The sequence below is a fragment of the Rissa tridactyla genome, chromosome Z (assembly GCF_028500815.1).
Source record: "Rissa tridactyla isolate bRisTri1 chromosome Z, bRisTri1.patW.cur.20221130, whole genome shotgun sequence".
NCBI classification, from domain to species: Eukaryota; Metazoa; Chordata; class Aves; order Charadriiformes; family Laridae; genus Rissa; species Rissa tridactyla.
The window spans coordinates 77,163,191-77,180,104 of NC_071497.1; the positions used below are offsets into that span (position 1 = coordinate 77,163,191).

The following is a 16,914-nucleotide window of genomic DNA, read 5'->3' on the forward strand; positions in this document are numbered from 1 at the left end:
CATACTGCATCCCTTATACACACTCTCGATGCATGTGCTGCATCCCCTACACACTGCATCCCCCTGTACATACCCTTGGTGCCCGCATTATATCCCCTGTGCACACCCTTAGTGCAAACACTGCAGTTCCTATACACTGCACCCGCTACCCACTGCAGACCCCCCAACACAGTCCTCCCATGCTGTTTGGGCTCACTGCCCCCACCTTGAGACACCCCCAGGGTCCTGGGAGACCCCTGGCCCCCCCAGGGTGGTGGCATCTCAGCCCCCCAGGTCCTCAGTTCAGGGGGGTTACCGTGGTGGGCAGATACTGGGGAGACTGGTGGGACTGGTGGGGGTGAGATATGATGGGTTATTAGGTGGGGCTGCATCTTATTGGGGTGGGGCGAGGGTGGGGCTTAATATCGGGGTGGGGTTTGTGCAAGCTCCTCCTGGGAGGAGCTTGTTGGTGGGGGCAGGGGATGGAGGTCCAGCAGTGCCCCCCACCACCAAATACCGCCTGGATGCTGGGGTCCCCAGCTGGGGGGACAGAGATACAGCGAGCACCGCACCGGGCACTCCAAACTACCTCGTTGGGGCTGGGTGGGCGCCTCCCCCACCCGCTCGCACCCCTGGGTGCCAAAGCAGGTGAGCGTGGAGCAACGCTCACCTCTACCTCAGCGTGGGGGGCCAGACCTCGGTACCACTGGGCTCCCCCCGGCACTCCCACCGCGGCCATGCCACTCTGTGTATCTATTAAAGGAAATGAACTGCTGAACCAAACCAGTGTGGAGGGTGGTATGTGTTACATGGTGCCACCCGCCAAGGCCCAGTGCCCAGGCTGGGGACAGTTTGGGGTTGCAGGACACCTCCACAGCCTGTAACACCCTGGGGTGGCAGCTATAGTGCCTGAGGTTTCGCAGCCAGCTTCACCTTTGCCTCCAGCACAGGGTGGCCTCAGTTTCTGGGGGCTGTGGGGTGCAAACGGTTCCCCTGCACCCACCAGAGCCCTCAAGCATGATCTGGATCAGATTGGACACCAAATCCAGCCATGCTAGCAGGTTTGTGGGGCTGCTTGGCCCCACAAGCTGCCCAGTGGCAGCTCACCTGTGGGTGGGGGACCTCATCATGCTGCCTGTGCCAGGCAAGGGGCATGGCTGTGGGGCTGCTAAGGCCACGGCCATGGGACTGCTGAGGTTGCACCAGGCAAGATGCAAGCAGTGCTGGGCCAGTCTGGCATCTGGGCAGTGCTCACAGATGGCATGGGTGACACGTCTGGAGCTGAAAGGGAGACACAGGCATGCACATGGGTGGTCATGACTGCACATGGGAAAGCATGGAGACCTGCAGGCACCTCGGCCAGCATACATAGATACAGATCACTTGTGCTCCCTCGCAGAAAGTCTGTGGCGTGCACTAAAGCATGAGCACTCACACACAGTCACAGGCGCCCATATGTGTGCAAACACACATGCTTGCACATGCTTACACATTCCCATGCCCTTGCACACACATGCAGCCACCCACACATATGGAAGAGACACAGGGGACTCCCATGGGAACAGACACCCCCGGCAATGGCAGCCATGAGGACAGGCCCACCCCTGGCACCCATGAAGCCAGGTCCCTGGCACCCAAGGGGGACAGAACCTTCTGTCCCAGAGGTGGCCCCCGGGGACACCCCTAGCTCCCCGGGGACAGCCCCCGGCCAGAGCCCCCGGTGCCCCAGCCGCGCGGGCGCTGTCCAGGGTGCTGCAGCGGCGCTGCCCACCCCGGGCCCGGCCTCGGGGCAGTGACAAGGCGGGGACACGGCGGGGGGGACACGGGACCCCTGCAGAGGACCCTAGGGCTTCCTCGGGCCGGTTCGGCCGGAGGAGCCCTGTGGGTGTGTATGAGGGTGAGAGGGTCCGTGAACGTGGGAGAGTGTGTGTCTCTGTGTGCCCCGGGCTGCAGTGGGGTTTCCCCTCTCTGTGTGTGTGTGTGTCTTAGTGTGTGTGTGAATGTGTCTGTGTGTGCCCCAGGCTGCAGTGGGGTTTCTCTCTCTCTTTCTCTCTGTGTGTGTGTGTGAGTGTGTGTGTGTGTGCCCCACACTGCAGTGGAGTTCCCTTTGTGAGTCTGTGGGTGGGTGTGTGAGAGAATGTGTGTGTGTGTGTGCACGCACACCAGGCTGCAGTGGGGTTCCGTGTGTGTGTGTGTGTGTGTGAGTGAGTGTGTGTGTGTATGTTTGTGAGTGTGTCTGTGTGTGCCCAGACTGCAAGTGCCAGGGTGTTTGCTCTGGGGTAGGGGTGTGAGGTTGTGAGACAGCTAAGCCCTGGGACAGAACTCCTGCAGTCATGGCACAGCCCGACACAGCCTGGCAGAGCCCACTATGCAGAGCTGGAGCGAGATCGATGCAGCCTTAACTGGGGTCTCGTGTCCCCTGTCATTGCCAGGCAGTGCTGGCCACAGCTTATCGAGTGCCTGGGCCCCAGGGAGCCGGGAGGGCACACGCAGGCCCACGTTCCCACTCGTTACACAGCTCAGGGGGTGATGTGTGTTGCCACGCTCCCTGGGGGGCTCGGGGACACAGCTGCTGTCACCTGAGTAACCAGCCCTGATCGATGCCCACTTCCCGCGTCCCGCAGGGACTGTAATTGAGCGGGATGGAGGAGATGGAGGATGCGGGGACAATCCAGCCCGGCAGGAGGAGCGATAGATCTGCCTCAGCACCTGGCTGGGGGCAGACGGCCGTGGCGTCAGTATGCCACCAGCAGGTTCCAGGGATGGGGATGGTGTCAGAGCCTCCTTCTCAGCCCCAAGGAATGGGGGGTAGATTCACTGTTTCAGCCCCATTCCAAGGCTCACAGGCTGGATGGGACTCTAAAGGGTGGATGTCCCCGCATCCCAAAGTCCCCCACTGCTTGAGTCCCAGGACTGCCTGAATTTCTCACCTTGGGGAACTGGGTGATGTGTGTCCCTCTAGCACAGGCTTTTGTGTATTTGTGGGCATTGTCCATCACGCGGGGCACAGGACATGGTAAAGCCAGTATCCTCTAAACACCTACCAGGACCGTGGGCACAGCCCCCAGCTGCTTCTGCAGCCCCCAGCAACTTCTGCTAATGAAGCCATTTCTAATTGTCGCCTTTGTGGAACAAAGCGCAGCTCTTCCCCTCTGAAGATCCCTCTTCTACAGCCCAGCTATCGATCCTTGGAAAAAAAGGCAGAGCACACAGAGTCTCAGCCTGCTCCTCCTGCCCAAGTGCTCTGCACAGCTCCTCCAGGGAGATTTGGAGGGCTACAGGGTTTTTGGAGGCCTTGGACCACCCCACAGCTCCCTCCTACGGCCTGGCAGCCCTGTAGATCTCCCTGTAGGAACACATCTATAAGGACAAAGCTTTTTCAGGGCACAGTGTGTTTTGCTCTTGGCAAAGGGGACTGGTTGGGTCCCCAGTGCCACCCAGTCCACATTGCTAGCCATGCTAACAAAGGACTGGCTATAAGCAGATGTTTTTGACTTAAGAGCCTGGCTTGGCACCTTGACAGGGTGTTCCCTGGGACAGCTCTGGCACTGCTGAGGCCACACGGGCACGACAGGCCAGTGTCAGGCTGAGCCCTGGGGTGCCAGGAACACTGCGAGGTGCCTTGGAGGCTCCCGAACTTCTCCCGCTGCAGTTTGGAAAGCCTCTGGACTTTTCTCTGTGGTGGACGTTGCTACCATGAATTGGTCTCATCCCTTTGAGGGATCGCGGTAATTGCGAGTGCCAGTTGCCGGCAGCCGTGGGGCTGGGGCTGGCTGCTGCTTTCGTTAGCGTCTCACTTTTTTAGCGAGCGCATTTGGTCGATAGGAGAAAGGTGAAGCCGGGCAGGCCAAGGCCTGGGGGAAAGCCCGCGGCAGCCTCCTGGATTTCAAAGGCCCTGCATCCATACGGCCCAGAGATCGCTATTATCAATGTCTTTTTAACACACCCCAGCGGCTCTTTCCTGGAGGACCACGCCGGAACGAAGCGGACATCGACCACCCGGGCGGCGGGAGGCCTGCACGCCTCCCTCTGCAGTGCAAATCACCATCGACCGCCTGCAGCCTCTCCTCCTTGCCTCCGAGATGGGCTTCGTGCCCTCCGTCCCCGCTTCTCGCCGCCCTCCACCACCCCTTCCCGCCCCGGCGGGCTCCGTCTCCACGGCAACGGCGGCTCCTAGCAACGCGCCGCCATGGCAACGGGGCGGGGCGGGGCGGAAGCACCGCCCGGCTCCTTCTGGCCGACGGCAAGATGGCGGCGGCGGCGGTGGAGCTGCAGCGGCTGCAATGGCGCTTGGAGGAGCTGGAGCGGCGCGTCGGCGGCGACGACGGGGCTAGTGGGACGCGGAAGGTGCCGGGGGGCGGTTCGCAGCGACCGGGGGGTGGCTCTGTCCCTTCTCGGGGTCCGGCCCGGCCCTCCTCCGGGGCCAGGCCCCGGCGCTCGCCCGGCGGGGTCTGAGTCCCAGGCGGAGGCCCGGCGCGGCCTCACAGGCCCGTCTCCTTCCTCTGTGCCCTCTGCAGGTGGCGGACGAGCTGGTGAAGGTGCAGGTGGCGCTGAGCAATATCGCCGGCAAGCGGGAGAGGATCAAAATCCTGTTCAAAAAAAGTGAGCGGCCTCGGGGTGGAGCGGGGGACCTCTAAACGCCTGTGTGGCATTTCGCTCCCCTAAACAAAAACCCCTTCACCCTTCCCCGTGTGAGCCCCTTTGATTTTGGGCTCTTGTTTTGCATATTTGACAGAGAACTAAGTAACTGAGTGTGGTCTTTCTGCTCGCGATTCTGCCACTCGGCTGTTAGGGGTGGGAAATTGGCCACTGCAACCTGTTATTTGCTTGATGTCCGCCTGTGTCAGTGCAGCAATTTGCTCTGCCTGAAGTACAGGCCTCGAGGGTTGTCGGAGCTCCTGAAATGTCTTCTTGCATGCTTGGACTTCCTGGGCACAGTAGAGCAGCTCTCTCCTGTGTGTGGTGGGAGCAATAACAACTACCTGAAAGGAGGTTGTAGAGAAATGGGGGTCAGTCTCTTCTCCCAAGTTACAGGCGACAAGTCAAGAGGAAATGGCCTCAAGTTGCACCAGGGGAGGTTTAGACTGGATATTAGTAAAAATTTCTACACTGAAAGGGTTATCAAGCATTGGAACAGGCTGCCCAGGGAAGTGGTGGAATCGTCATCCCTGGAGGTGCTTAAAACATGGATAGATGTGGTGCTTAGTGACATGGTTTAGTGATGGTTTTTGCCAGTGTCAGGTTGATAGTTGGACTCAGTGATCTGAAAGGTCCCTTCCAACCTAGGCAATTCTATGATTCTATGAATAAGGATCATACACAGCCAGCCACTGGTGGACAGATCTGGGGAGCCACCTCCAACCTGGGGGATATCAGGAGCGGACACCTGAGTGCTTCTTTTTGTCCTGCAAACCTGCCTCCTGGCCAAGTTTTGCTGTCTGGTATCACAGAAGGAGCAGGCTGTGTAAGAAGGGTTGCTGTGCTCCAAGGTTGCAGTGGCTGTTTGGTATAAAAATATAAATCGTGTATTAGTAAATGATTTTAAGGACCAGGATGGAGGGCCGTTGGCTGGTTTTGTTTCAAGGGCAGGAAGAAGCAGATTTCATTCACCTTTAATATCATTATCCAAATAAAAAGCAAGCGTTGTCGGTGTCCATAATGAAGCAGTTATCTGTCTTGAGCCATCTGTGAGTTCTTGGTCACAGTGCTCTAAAGTCACATATTTTTCAAGTGCTATAGAAATTGATGAATCTGAAAAAAACATCCATAAGTGGGCAGTGTTTATAAAGTAAGCTAATGTATAGTATGGGGGAAAATTGCACTTGTGAATGCAATAATGTGTCTCGTACTTTTTGTTTCCAAATCTGTTTTTCACTCCAGTTGAAGATGTAATAAAATACCTCGACCCTCAGTACATTGATAGGATGGCTGTTCCAGATGCCATGAAGCTGCAGTTCATCTTGGCAGGTAAGGCGTGAAATGAGAGGAAACAGGGGAGGTGTTTTAGCCCTGCAAAAGTTGTCTTTTACTTAAGTTGGATTGAGGTGGATTTCTTTAATTGTAACGATCTGGCAAAGCACCCTCTCTGGACCTCTCAGAGAGATGGTTTGTACAAGGATGTCTGTCACCCTTAGTACTCCCTTGTGTACATCCGTGCTGCATTTTTGTCAGTTCTGATCTTTTTAGTATTTTTTAGTATCAGTTTAACTCCGAATTGATAAAAGATTGAAAAGAAAAACTGGAGCTAGAACAGTTTTCCTCACCCTGCTTCCAATACTCTGTAGGCTGTGACAAAAATGGAAGACCTTTGGATGTATTCTAAACACCTTCCAGCCTTGTCCTCTTTTGCCCCAAAGAATTTGGTTCAGCCTCGTGATGGTGTAGTCTGTGAATGAAACTTGGTGGAGATACTCCTGCATTAAATTGGTGTGAACCAAGGTCCGGGGATGAGCAACACAAAAGTCTACCTAAAATCATAAACAAGCCCCTTTCTGTATAGGAAAATCTACCTCGCCAGTATTTGTGAAAAGCCAAAGCAGCGTCTTTCCTTTACTGATGTTGCTTCTTGTCCCTCCCCAACCAGAGGAGCAGGTTATTCCTTCCCAAGCAGCCCTTCTGGAGCAGGTGAAGAACCTCCAGCCCATCTTGGACAGTGCCAGTATCCAAGGTATGCATGTTCCTCTGTGAGTCTGAGCTGCAACTGCCACTCCAAAGCTGTTGCCTATCCTGTTTTTGGGGGTTTTTTTTGAGCCTCAGACTTGAGGACAGCTAAGCATACGACCTGGTATGAGTAACGTAGATACAAACAAATTATGCCCGCCTCTCCCCCGCTGCTGCTCTAACATGTTGTGCAAGGTCAAGGAGGTGACGGAGTAGGTCAGGAAGCGGGTTAGAGAGAGCAGCTTGGCAGAGGGGGTGGAGACCAGTGGCTGAGGGCTGTGCACGGTCACCAGGCTGTGGAGCCACTCCTGCCTGCGAGCTCTTTTATGCACAGAACATCCCTGCTCCTGGTGTAGGCAGAGATGCCTTTTTAATCGCCTGCCCAAATGTTCATCCAGGTAGTTTAATTTGCTGTAGTTCTCACTGCAGGCATCCCTTAACTCATGCCATCCACAAGCAGTTAGCAAATAAACTTGGTATTTAATATGAAGGGTAGCTGGGGGTTTTGTATGGCATGAAAGGCATGTTTGTGGTGCTTGCATTCCGTTAGCATAGTTCTGCTGTGACGTGCTTGCGGAGAAGGAATGGTCTTTATTTTGGTAACTAATCCTAAAACAAAATGGATTTCTCTTCTGTGCTTTCAGCGGTTCCTGACCATGCAGCCAAGCTTCAGCGACTCTCTCAAATCCACATACAGCAGCAGGTAGCGTGAATAGCCTTGCCAGTCTCAATGAGCAGGGAGGAGGAACCGTTTGTCAGTGGCTGCACTGAGAGCCTTGTATCTGCAATTGCTTGAATTGCTCATTTCTAGCAGGTTTATTTTTGCATCTTGTCCAGGATAGCCATGCTGTAGTTTTAAACAAAGTGTAAGCACTTGGGGAGGGCATGGCGAGGTGGAAAGTAGCCAAGATTTCTGACAGTTAAGTCTGAACTGGACAAGCACTTTGCCTGCCATAAAGCTGTTTGAGCTAGAGGTTTGAGTGACACTTTATAAGCGGTGGTGGGTTTAACCAGTTGGCATTCCCCCTCTCACTGCGACACCGAAGTAAAGCGTTGCGCTCTGCCAGTATCCCAGTCTCTGGAAGGCTGTTGATAGTGTCACCTTGTGTCTTCAACCTTTCCTTCCCCCTTTGAGATAGTGATGAATGGCCTGGGCAGCACCTAATGTCCCCTTTCAGCATTTTGCTGTGCATTTCTTTTCTGGGGCAAGCAAAGTATGGATGCTGAGGACAGGCAGGCAGTGGCGCAAGCCCAGGGGCTTTGGTGCTTCACGAGCTTGAGCATTGGTAACCTTTCCCGTGACTGTTGAAACACATACAACTACAGCGGGTGGCCACAGCCAGGGCCTGAGCTCTGATCTCAGTACTGGCCTTGGATGAGTTTCTTCCCCTGTGCTGTCAGGGACTGGGAGGACAGATGTCCTTCACCTGATTTATTGCTTACTCACCATGGTTTCCCTCTTTGCAGGAACAGCGTCAGAATCTCACTGACGGTGTCAAGACACTCCTGGAAGACTACAACAAAATGGTATCCTTTGAGCCTTGGGCCTGACACAGCTGACCTGCCCGCCTGTCTCCTGGGCTGCCTCACCCCACCACATGCTGTCGGATGTAGGCGATCCCCAGCCCTGTGTTTAGTGGCCAGTGCCCTCTCTGTCACGGTGATGCCTGTGTCCCTGTCATACTCCTCTAGGGAGCAGAGCCGAGGGCCAGAAGTGCCCGTGGCTGTGAGATGGGAAGGGCAGGGTGCCACCTGCCAGAGCCTCTGTGCTGGATCCGCTCACCGCATGGCTGGGCACAAGGAAGCGGCGCAGCCCGCTCTGTCAGGTGGTCACTGGTCCCTGCGACGTGCCCGAGACAAACAGCGGCTAATCATGGCCATGTATGATCCCAGTGCTGAGATGCATCCTAAAACCAGACCAGGTAGGGGAGGTCTGCTCTTTTCTGTAGAAAGCCCCTTGAAATGCAGAGCTACACGGTGCTCTGAAGCGCCTCCCAGGCTCCCATTGGTGCTCAGTGCCAAGCAGTGGCTCAGCGCCTGGATGGTTTGATTCCATGCAGGCTTTCCACAGCCTCCCTCTCCCAAGGAATCGGGATTGTAGCGGTGCTGTTGGGCTGCTAGGGCACTTGGACTGTGGTTTCTTCCCTGTGGTTTCTGCATCCCTTTCCTTAAAGAGTCGCGTCCAGACCCTGCTTCTCTCCAAGCAGTTTGTCCAGTGGCATGAAATACTGACACGGCTGGAAACTGCCAAGAAAACGAAGCCAGTGGCAGAGTGATGGCAGAGCCGGGAGCGCAGAGAACCCCTGGGGACCCAGCTGCCCCTGGGTGTCTCTGTAGAGGCTGCAGCACGGCTTGTACCCTGTCACCTCAGCATCCTCCCCCTCGGCGTGAGCGTGTCGCGGGGGACGTCACCGGCTCTCTGTGGGGCACCTGGGCTCTGTCCGCCCCTAGTCGAGGCCATGCTACTCCGTAACATGCCACGTGTTTTGCAAACCTTGCACTTCCCCGTGATGCATTTGGGTTTGTGACGTATTTAAAAACCCCTTTCTGCTCCTGCTGCGGACTGCAGTAAAGTCCCGAAGCTCTGACTGCTTTGTGTTTTCCTGCCCTGGGTGTCACGGGCTGTCCGTTCCTGCCTGGGGGGTGACGCGCGGGGGCCTGGTACCCGCGGGGGGCGGCCGGTACACTCGCCCGGTCTTGGGACAGGGCGGGTAAATCCCACACCCCGCCCCGGTCCCACCGCGCTCCTCCTGCCCCTCATCCCTGCCGATGTCAGTCGCCTGCGCCCCGCGGGCTCCGGGCCTTTGTCTCCCCGTACCCCCCCGTGCCCTGTCCCGGCGCTGGGAGGAGGCAGCGGCGCCGCCCGGCTTCCTGCCTCCGCCCGCCCCAGCGGCTGCCGCCCGCCGGAGCCCCCTCCTGCGCCGTTCAGCTCCGGCGTGCGCGGGCAGCAACGCGGGACATGACGTCACTCCTGCGCGGGTGACGACAGCGCGGCGCCTGCGGCGGCGCCACCAGACCCGCAGCCTCCACGGGCCGACGCGCTCACGCCCTTTCCGCGCGCCTGCGTGCGCGGAGACACACCCCCCACTCCCCCCCCCCCCCAACTTCCCCGCCCGTGCCCGGCAACAGGCGGCATCGCCGATATGACGTCACAGCCGTGCGTGGGCCCGCCGTGGTGACGTATGCGTGAGGGGGCGGTGCCGCCTCCCTCCTTCCGCCCGCGCGTGCGCGCGCCCGGCGCCATCTTGTGTCGAGGCGCGCGCTGAGGCGGCGGCAGGTGAGAGCCCTTCCCGCACCCCGCGCCCCGCTCGGCCTCCCCGCCGGAGCCGCTTGGCTCCGTTCCTCCCCCGGTAGCCGGCCCTTGGCCTTCACCCCCCCACACCCCGCCCTCCGTTCCCCGCCGCAGCGGCCGGGCCTTTCCCAGCGCCCTGTGGCACCGGCCTCGCGGGGTCCCCTCGCCCACCGCGGTCGCAGCCCCCCGGGCGGTGGCTTGGCCTTCCCACAGGGGAGCTCGGCCTTCCCTGGCAGCCCCAGCCCCCGTGGCAGGGCCCGGCGCTGCCCGTCCCCGGTGGAGCTGCACCGATGGCGGGCTGCTGCCGCGCCGGGGGTGAGGGACGTGCTTCCCGGGTACAGAGAGGGGGCACTGACCTGCCCTGCCTCCGTAGGGGACGGGGTACACGGTGCTGGCTCTGGGTGAAACGGGGCTCAGAAGCCTCCAGGTAAAACGCGCTGCGTGCCCGGGCACCGTGGGATTTTTGAGGTGGGGAGGGGTTGTCTATATACATGAGGTGGGCCTCGGTCAGGGTGCCAGCAGAGGACCCTGCCTTGGCAGAGCGGGGAGCTGTGAGGCTGGACCTTTCTATCTTTCAGTTTCCCTCAGAGAACCCTTTTTTTGTTCATCGTGTGCCTTACTGTTGTCCCGCTCCTTTGTGGCCATGTGTCTCCTGCCGGCAACCCCTGACTCTCTGTCTCCCCTGTGACCTGTGCTGTTTTATTGAGTACCCAGTCCCTGGCCTTTCACCTAGGCTGGCCAGCTTCCACCTAGGCTGGCCAGTTTTGGGGCTTGGAGCCCCACAAGCCTGTTCCTGTAACATACCGGAGCTGCTGCAGGTGAGCTGTGCCTGCGTTTATTGTATGCACATTCCGGTGCGACTCGTGGAGTGCAGCTGTGGTCAGTATCCCCTTGGCTTCTGTGCCGTATAACCTCATCTCACTCATTTCTCGGTTTTCCCCAGAGATACAGCCTGTATTTTTTATTTCATCTTGATTAGGATGCTTAGGAACCAACCCTGTGTTTCTTCCACCACCCGCCTGTCAGGGCCCAGGCTGCCCTGTGGCAGTGTTCATGCTGTCGTTAGGCGCTGAGGAAGACTGGAGCACAAATGACTCCTCAGCATGAGCAGGGCATTCTTCCTGATCTTTTGGATATGCCTTTCCAGGATCCCCAGCTCTTGATAGCTCAGAGCGCCCTTTGAAGGAAAGGTTGTCGTTAACTGTGGTGAGAGTTTCTTTGCGCAGCAATTATAACGGGAGTTTGTATTAATGGACCCATTTTCCTTTTCAGCACTGCATAATGGAGAATTACAAGAAGACCAAAATTGTGGAGAAACCTTGTCTTCTTCCTTTCACCAACCTGCCCCCTGATATTATTGAAATGAAAGTGAAGGATGGGAGTAAAATCAGAAATCTGATGGGCTATGCCATCAGCAAGATGAAACTGGACGCAGTGAGGCAGATCCTTTTCACTGGCTCAGGCAAGGCCGTGAGCAAGACCATTACCTGCGTGGAAATCATGAAACGAAGGCTCAAAGAGCTGCACCAGATCACCAAAGTGCTCTTCAAACAGATCGAAGAGATCTGGGAACCCATTGTGCCTGAGGCAGGCCTCGATGCCTTGACAGTGAAGAGAAACATTCCTGCTATTTGTGTCCTACTCAGCAAAGATGCCCTTGATCCCCAGGAGCCGGGGTACCAGGCTCCGGGCTCTTTTGACACCTTCTGGATCGAGACACTTAAAGCGGAGTCCCAGGGCCAAATGAAGAGGAAGCAGGGTGGAGGCAGGGGAGCTGGCAGCACAGGAAAGCTCCCTCGGTCGGCTGGAGGAGCACCTGGGGAGCCCTGCGCCAAGTCCTGAGACGCGGACGCTGTGTTTGGGTGTAGTCTGGGGGAGTTGTGGAAACAAGCCAGCTGCTGTAGCTGGAAAGCTGCTGCTGAACATGGGGGCTTGCAGAGTTGTTAGGGGAGGGCGGGAGAGGTTAACTGTTTCACAATGGCTGTGATTGTAGGCGTCTGGAACTTGTGTTTTGACAAGTTCCCTTGTCAAAGGCTACCAGGCCGTGCTCTTCAGCGTGCGGTTCAGGGAAGACAGGAGTCGTCTCTGCTTGAGCAAGGACCATTGGCGTCTCGTCAGTGAGCCCCGGCGAGTGGCTGCTTGGGGAGCGGGGTTTCAGCTGCTTGGGGCGGTGTGGCAGCCCAGGCGGCAGGCACGCCTGTCAGGCGCCCGCTGGCATGGCTGGTGGAGGTGGCTCTTGCTGCGGTACAGAGGGGAGATGGGACCCGACGGGGATTCCCCTGGCTGCCGCCTGCGTCACCGGAGCTCATCTGAACGGGACAACGGGGCACGGGGCTGCCTTGGTTACGTCTTCTGTGCCTGAAAGTCCATCGGCTGCTGAGCCCATCAGGGAGTTTGAATGTAGGATTGCGGTGGTACAGCTCCCGCGTGCGACTGTGTGCATGTCGCACCCGTTCTGTCCTTTCACCTCGGTGGAGCTGACGGTTACATCTCTCTCTGCCAAAGCGGCAGGAGTCGACTCGTGTCAGAACCAGCCTGAAATCCTGTAGCTGCACAAGTGCCCTGTGGTGGTGGTAACGGTGAGGTCCAAAGGACCCTGTTCTTTCCCCTTTCTGCTCCTTTTCAATGCACAGAGATGGGTTTAAAATAAAGTTTCCTCTTCTTGTAATGTGAAATTTGTCATGTCTTCCTCATCCCACTGGAGGTCACCCTGTAAGCGTTGCTGGTGGGGCTGCAGCTGCCAGCTGAAACTTTGCTCTTCCAGCTCTCCTGGAGGAAGCGGGGACCTGCTGCTCTGCGTTCTTCCCTCTCATGGCTGTAAATGTGCCCTAATCGTGGGGGAAGGTTTTCTTCTGCCTTCGCCTTTAATATCTAAGAAAGGTCAATGTTGCTTTTTTTTTTTCTGGGAAGCTTTTTGGTATTTGTTTTTTAAACCCTCTAGAACCGCACTGTTACAAATACTCGGCCCAAACTCCGCTGACTGAAGCAAAGGACGGAGCATCTTTTCTTGGGCATTAGCCAAGGGCCCGGCCAGGTTCATTTAAATGCCTCGTCCTCCATCCCTCTCCCGGTGGTCTCCTCACGCTCTCGGCTGTTGTCACCGGGGCCAAGGAGGTGCTCGGGGAAATGCCCGGGTGTCTGCTGCGCCGGTGCAGGTGAAACCGTGGACGGCGCAGAGTTAAGCCGATTTACTTCAGTGTTGTTTCCGGCTGCTGCTCCCTTACATCGAAGGAGGAGATTCCTTTTCTTGACTAATTAGCAGATTAGCAATAAACGCTAAAGGAACATGCTCGAGTGATCATACGGTTTCTGACGTTGCAACAAGCAATGTGTTTGTGTTTTGTTTACTGTTAAAAACACCCTTTTAGCAGAGGGCCAGACCCTCAAACAGCCTGTGTAATCCTCCCTCGTGGCGGTGGTGTGTTTAACACCCTCTCATCAAAGCTGCAAAGGATTTTTGGGTTTGTTTCACTGTTTTAAAGTTACCCTCGGCTGACTGCAGCAGCACTCAGCAGTGGCGGAGCTTTCCTCCCTAGGGCCAGAGAGGGAGCAGCCTGTCGGGTCAGCCAGGAGAGGCCCCAGCTGGCTACGGACCTGCTTTTCATCCCCTCTTCACTCAGGGGTCTCCTTCCTCTGCCGTGACCTGGCCAGACAGGCCCCCCGTGCCCCGGGAGGTGGCAGCAGATCCCCCCCCCATGTTACTGCCACATGTCTGTGCCACCAGAAGGACACGCAGCCCAGCCGTGGCTTTTCAGAGCAGCTGAAGGTGCTGGGACCTGATCCCTGGGGGTCTCCCAGAGACCCCCCCCCGGCTGTGGGGAGAGTCCTCTGTGTGCCCCGCTTTGGGGTGACGCCCTGCACCAGAGCATCCCTGGCTCTGGTCCCCTGTCGGGGCTGGTGGTCATGGCCTGGGGGACCGTGGCATGTCCCCACCCCAGGGCGGGCTGGCCCTTGCCTCAGTTTCCCCACGGCGCAGGACAGGGAGATGCCAGCCGTGCCTGTGAGGCCACCCGCTACCCACATCCCTGGGGCACAGGATGTCCCTAAATGACCTGTGTGTCCCCCCGACGGGCTGTGGTGGTGCCTGTGCCCACCCCTGCCTGCGCCCAGAGGGACAGCAGGACAGGCAGGACGGGACAGGAGGGACAGCAGGACAGCCGGGCGGGGCGGGCGGTGCAGGCAGGGCTGTACCGGCGGCGGGGCCGGGGCCGGGCCGGCGGCGGCGGCGGCGGCACGGGCGGGGTCGGAGGGGGCGGGCCCTGAGCCGAGCGCTCGCCCAATGGCGCACGAGGGGCGGGGGGGCGGCCACCAATGGCGGGGGGCGGGGCGGTGGCGGAGCCCGACCCTCCCGCTCCCCCCCCCACCCCCCGCCCTTCTCCCGGTGCCGGCGGGAGGGCGCGGGCAGCGCGCGGGGCTGCGGCACACAGTGGGCGGCCCTTGGCGGGACCGCGCCGGGCTCCGCACCCCGCACCGGCACCGCCGACCCGCTCCGCACCCGCGCCGGGGCCCGCACACACCGCTCGGCCACGGGACCCCGCCACGGGACCGCGCTCCGCACCGGGCCACGGCCCCGGCAGCGCCGCCCGCCCGCCCGCTGGCCCGTGGGGTCCCCGCCGTTCCCGGGACGGAGAGGAGGCGGGTAGGTAACGCCGGGGGCCCGCGGCGGGAGGGCGGGTACGGCGGGACCTGTTGCTGCCCCCGCTGCAGGCCGGGGGACTCCGCGGGTGTCCTGCTCCCCAGCGAGGCGGGGGATTAGAGACACTGGGGACCCCCGAAATCGGGGCTCTGCCCGACCCGGGTAAAAAGCACAGAGCGGGGGGGCGCTCCCCTCCCAGCCGCTCGCCCCGTTTCGGGGTGCGGGACCTCGCAGCGGGGTCCAGGCGGCAGGAAAGCCGGTGGAGAGGGGACAAGAAGGGGGGCCGGGGCCACCCCGGGCAGGGAGGATTGGGCCGGGATGAGGCAATGGGTCTCCCACCTCCAGCTTGGTGTCCCTCGCAGGGGACGGGGCGGGGGCAGCCGGGGTGCGGGGCGCTGGAAAGATCCCCCCAAACAGCAGCTGACCTGGGAGCTGCTGCAGCCTCCAAACCCCCTTGGGTCCTGGGGTCGCTGCCTGCTGGCACCCCCACAGCCCATGCTGAGGCGCTCGGGCAGCCTGTCCCCTTGTGCCGGCGGTGACAGTGACTTTCTCCCTTCCAGGTGTAGGAGGGAGGAGAGGGGTCCCCGTGTCCCCACTGCCCTGCCGGAGGAAGGGAAGCCGAGGGAAAGCTCCGATTGATCCTTCCCAGCAGCGCGGTGAAGCGTGGGACACAGCTGCAAGTGGCCAAACTGTGACGGGACAATGACATCCTGCTGCCTGCCCAGCGCGAGCCCTGTCCCATCGCCAGCACTGCCGCCATCCCCTCTGTCCCCTGCCAATGCTGGCGGGTAGAGGCTGCTCGCTTGATCACTGCACTGGCATCCCAAGTGTGGGGCCAAGCTGCGTGTCCCGCTTTTTCCCGTGGGACAGTGGCGATGGGGGCCGCTCTCTCCACCGGAGCGGTTGTGGCAATTTCTTTTAACTGTGTCATCGCATTGCTCATCCTCATCCTCTTCCTCATCCTCTGCAAGGCCTGCAGGACCCCCTCATGCCCCAAGAAGAGCCCAGCTTCTGATGTGGACGAGGCAAGGAATGAAGAGAAGTACCTGCTGCAGCCCTGAGCTGCCTGGGGATGTGGGTACCTGGCTGTGCTGAAGGAGTCGTGCCAGCCTGGATGCCTGCGCTGGGACTGGGGTGCTGGACTGGGCAGGATGAGAGCAGGAGGGATGCCGAGCTGCTCGCCAGGGCTGTGATGCGGGGCACGGACCTTCGCCTGCCTGGTTTTGGTGTGTGAAGTCCCTGCGGATGCCCACAGTGACCATGGTGATGGAGAGACAGCGTCTGGGGACGTGCTGCTATGCGGACAATCCTGCCTGTCCCAGTGGCCAGCGAGTGCAGCAGGAGCCCTGCCCTCGAGCGTATCCCGTGTTCGGGGACAGCCCCGGGCTCCTCCCTGGTGCCTGTGGCCCCGGCCAGTGGCCACTGTGTTGCAGACCTGAGCAGGGCTAGCCTGGAGCTCCGAGAGGGGAGGCAGCAGGGCTGGCACAGGCGCCTGTCCCCGAGCGGACTGGCTGCCCCATGGTGGGATGTGCCTGTGGGGGGACCTTAGCAGCCCTGGCCTCACTGGCAGAGTGGGTGTCTTGGGGATGGCGCTGGGGTGCCATGTGCCCCCAGCCTCAGGTTATTTGGCACCCGTCTGCCCCAGCAGCCAATTTAATGAGCCATGAGAGGGTCTGCATGGTCTGTCTGTCTGTCTGCAGTCTGTCTGTCAATCCCCTCCAGCATTAGCACCAACACTGCCAGGCAAACAGCCCTCCTCCTTGCTGGGCGCGTGTCCCTGCCTGCTCTCCTGCCTGCTCCTAGCCGAGGCCAGCTGGTGGGGTTTGACCTGCTCGCGGGCCACAGACATGCCCTCGTTGGTGTCCCCATCCCCGTTGAGAGCAGCCTGGGATGGCTTTTTTCTGGGGAGGTGGGAGACACGGGGAGCGATGAGAGTGCCTGGCCAAACAGCACTGAAGGGTCTTCTGGCCCCGTCGCTCCCCGGGGACCAGAGTGGCTCCGCGAGGAGGGATGCTGGTGGTCTGGCTTGTCCCCAAGCCTGGCAGCTGCCTTCCCCTGCCCTGCCTGCAGGTGCTGTGGGTTTCAGAGGGCTCTGCCCTGCCCATCCTAGAGCCGAGCAATAGCCAAGGTCGCCGCTGGCACAGCCACTGCAATAAGGGGACGGAGGGGTGGGCTGTGCTGGGAGGGATGCTGGTCAGGGTCCCTATGCGATTCCTCCCCATGTCAGGTGTAGCTAACGCATCCCTTTGCAGAGGTGTTTTTACTAGACTAATAAACTGATCGTAGGACCAAGGCGGCGTCTCTGAGCTCTGCCCAGCGCCTGGGAAATTTGGGGGAGGCTGTGTGT

The 16,914-nt window shown here is 59.3% G+C and overlaps 3 protein-coding genes across 5 annotated transcripts; all 3 read left to right on the plus strand.

The window, feature by feature from the left end:
- The first annotated feature begins 4,198 nt into the window (after positions 1-4,198).
- On the plus strand, positions 4,199-9,227 carry DCTN3 (dynactin subunit 3). Of its 2 annotated transcripts, XM_054186490.1 has the most exons (7): positions 4,199-4,326; positions 4,497-4,581; positions 5,860-5,946; positions 6,563-6,646; positions 7,284-7,342; positions 8,107-8,166; positions 8,826-9,227. In XM_054186490.1, the coding sequence occupies exons 1-7, from the start codon at positions 4,228-4,230 to the stop codon at positions 8,913-8,915; spliced, it is 564 nt and encodes a 187-aa protein (XP_054042465.1). In that variant the 5' UTR covers positions 4,199-4,227; the 3' UTR covers positions 8,916-9,227. The 2 variants fall into 2 exon arrangements, with proteins under 2 accessions (XP_054042465.1, XP_054042466.1); XM_054186491.1 differs by lacking the exon at positions 7,284-7,342 and having other exon boundaries at positions 4,201-4,326.
- Positions 9,228-9,838: 611 nt separating this feature from the next.
- On the plus strand, positions 9,839-12,606 carry RPP25L (ribonuclease P/MRP subunit p25 like). 2 transcript variants are annotated; one of them, XM_054186493.1, is made up of 2 exons: positions 9,839-9,916; positions 11,204-12,606. In XM_054186493.1, the coding sequence occupies exon 2, from the start codon at positions 11,213-11,215 to the stop codon at positions 11,771-11,773; it is 561 nt and encodes a 186-aa protein (XP_054042468.1). In that variant the 5' UTR covers positions 9,839-9,916; positions 11,204-11,212; the 3' UTR covers positions 11,774-12,606. The 2 variants fall into 2 exon arrangements, with proteins under 2 accessions (XP_054042468.1, XP_054042469.1); XM_054186494.1 differs by lacking the exon at positions 9,839-9,916 and adding an exon at positions 10,016-10,358.
- A 1,717-nt stretch (positions 12,607-14,323) lies between these two features.
- Positions 14,324-16,854, plus strand: ENHO (energy homeostasis associated). The gene is made up of 2 exons (XM_054185828.1): positions 14,324-14,570; positions 15,128-16,854. Exon 2 carries the CDS (start codon positions 15,443-15,445, stop codon positions 15,626-15,628), a length of 186 nt encoding a protein of 61 aa, XP_054041803.1. The 5' UTR covers positions 14,324-14,570; positions 15,128-15,442; the 3' UTR covers positions 15,629-16,854.
- The last annotated feature ends 60 nt before the right edge of the window (positions 16,855-16,914 follow it).

Bases quoted from the DNA above. Each gene is read 5' to 3' on its own strand.
- DCTN3 (XM_054186490.1), top strand. From the start codon at position 4,228: ATGGCGGCGGCGGCGGTGGAGCTGCAGCGGCTGCAATGGCGCTTGGAG. The intron at 4,582-5,859 runs GTGAGCGGCCTC...TTTTCACTCCAG, and splicing joins CAAAATCCTGTTCAAAAAAA to TTGAAGATGTAATAAAATAC. The intron at 7,343-8,106 runs GTAGCGTGAATA...CCCTCTTTGCAG, and splicing joins AAATCCACATACAGCAGCAG to GAACAGCGTCAGAATCTCAC.
- RPP25L (XM_054186493.1), top strand. From the start codon at position 11,213: ATGGAGAATTACAAGAAGACCAAAATTGTGGAGAAACCTTGTCTTCTT.
- ENHO (XM_054185828.1), top strand. From the start codon at position 15,443: ATGGGGGCCGCTCTCTCCACCGGAGCGGTTGTGGCAATTTCTTTTAAC.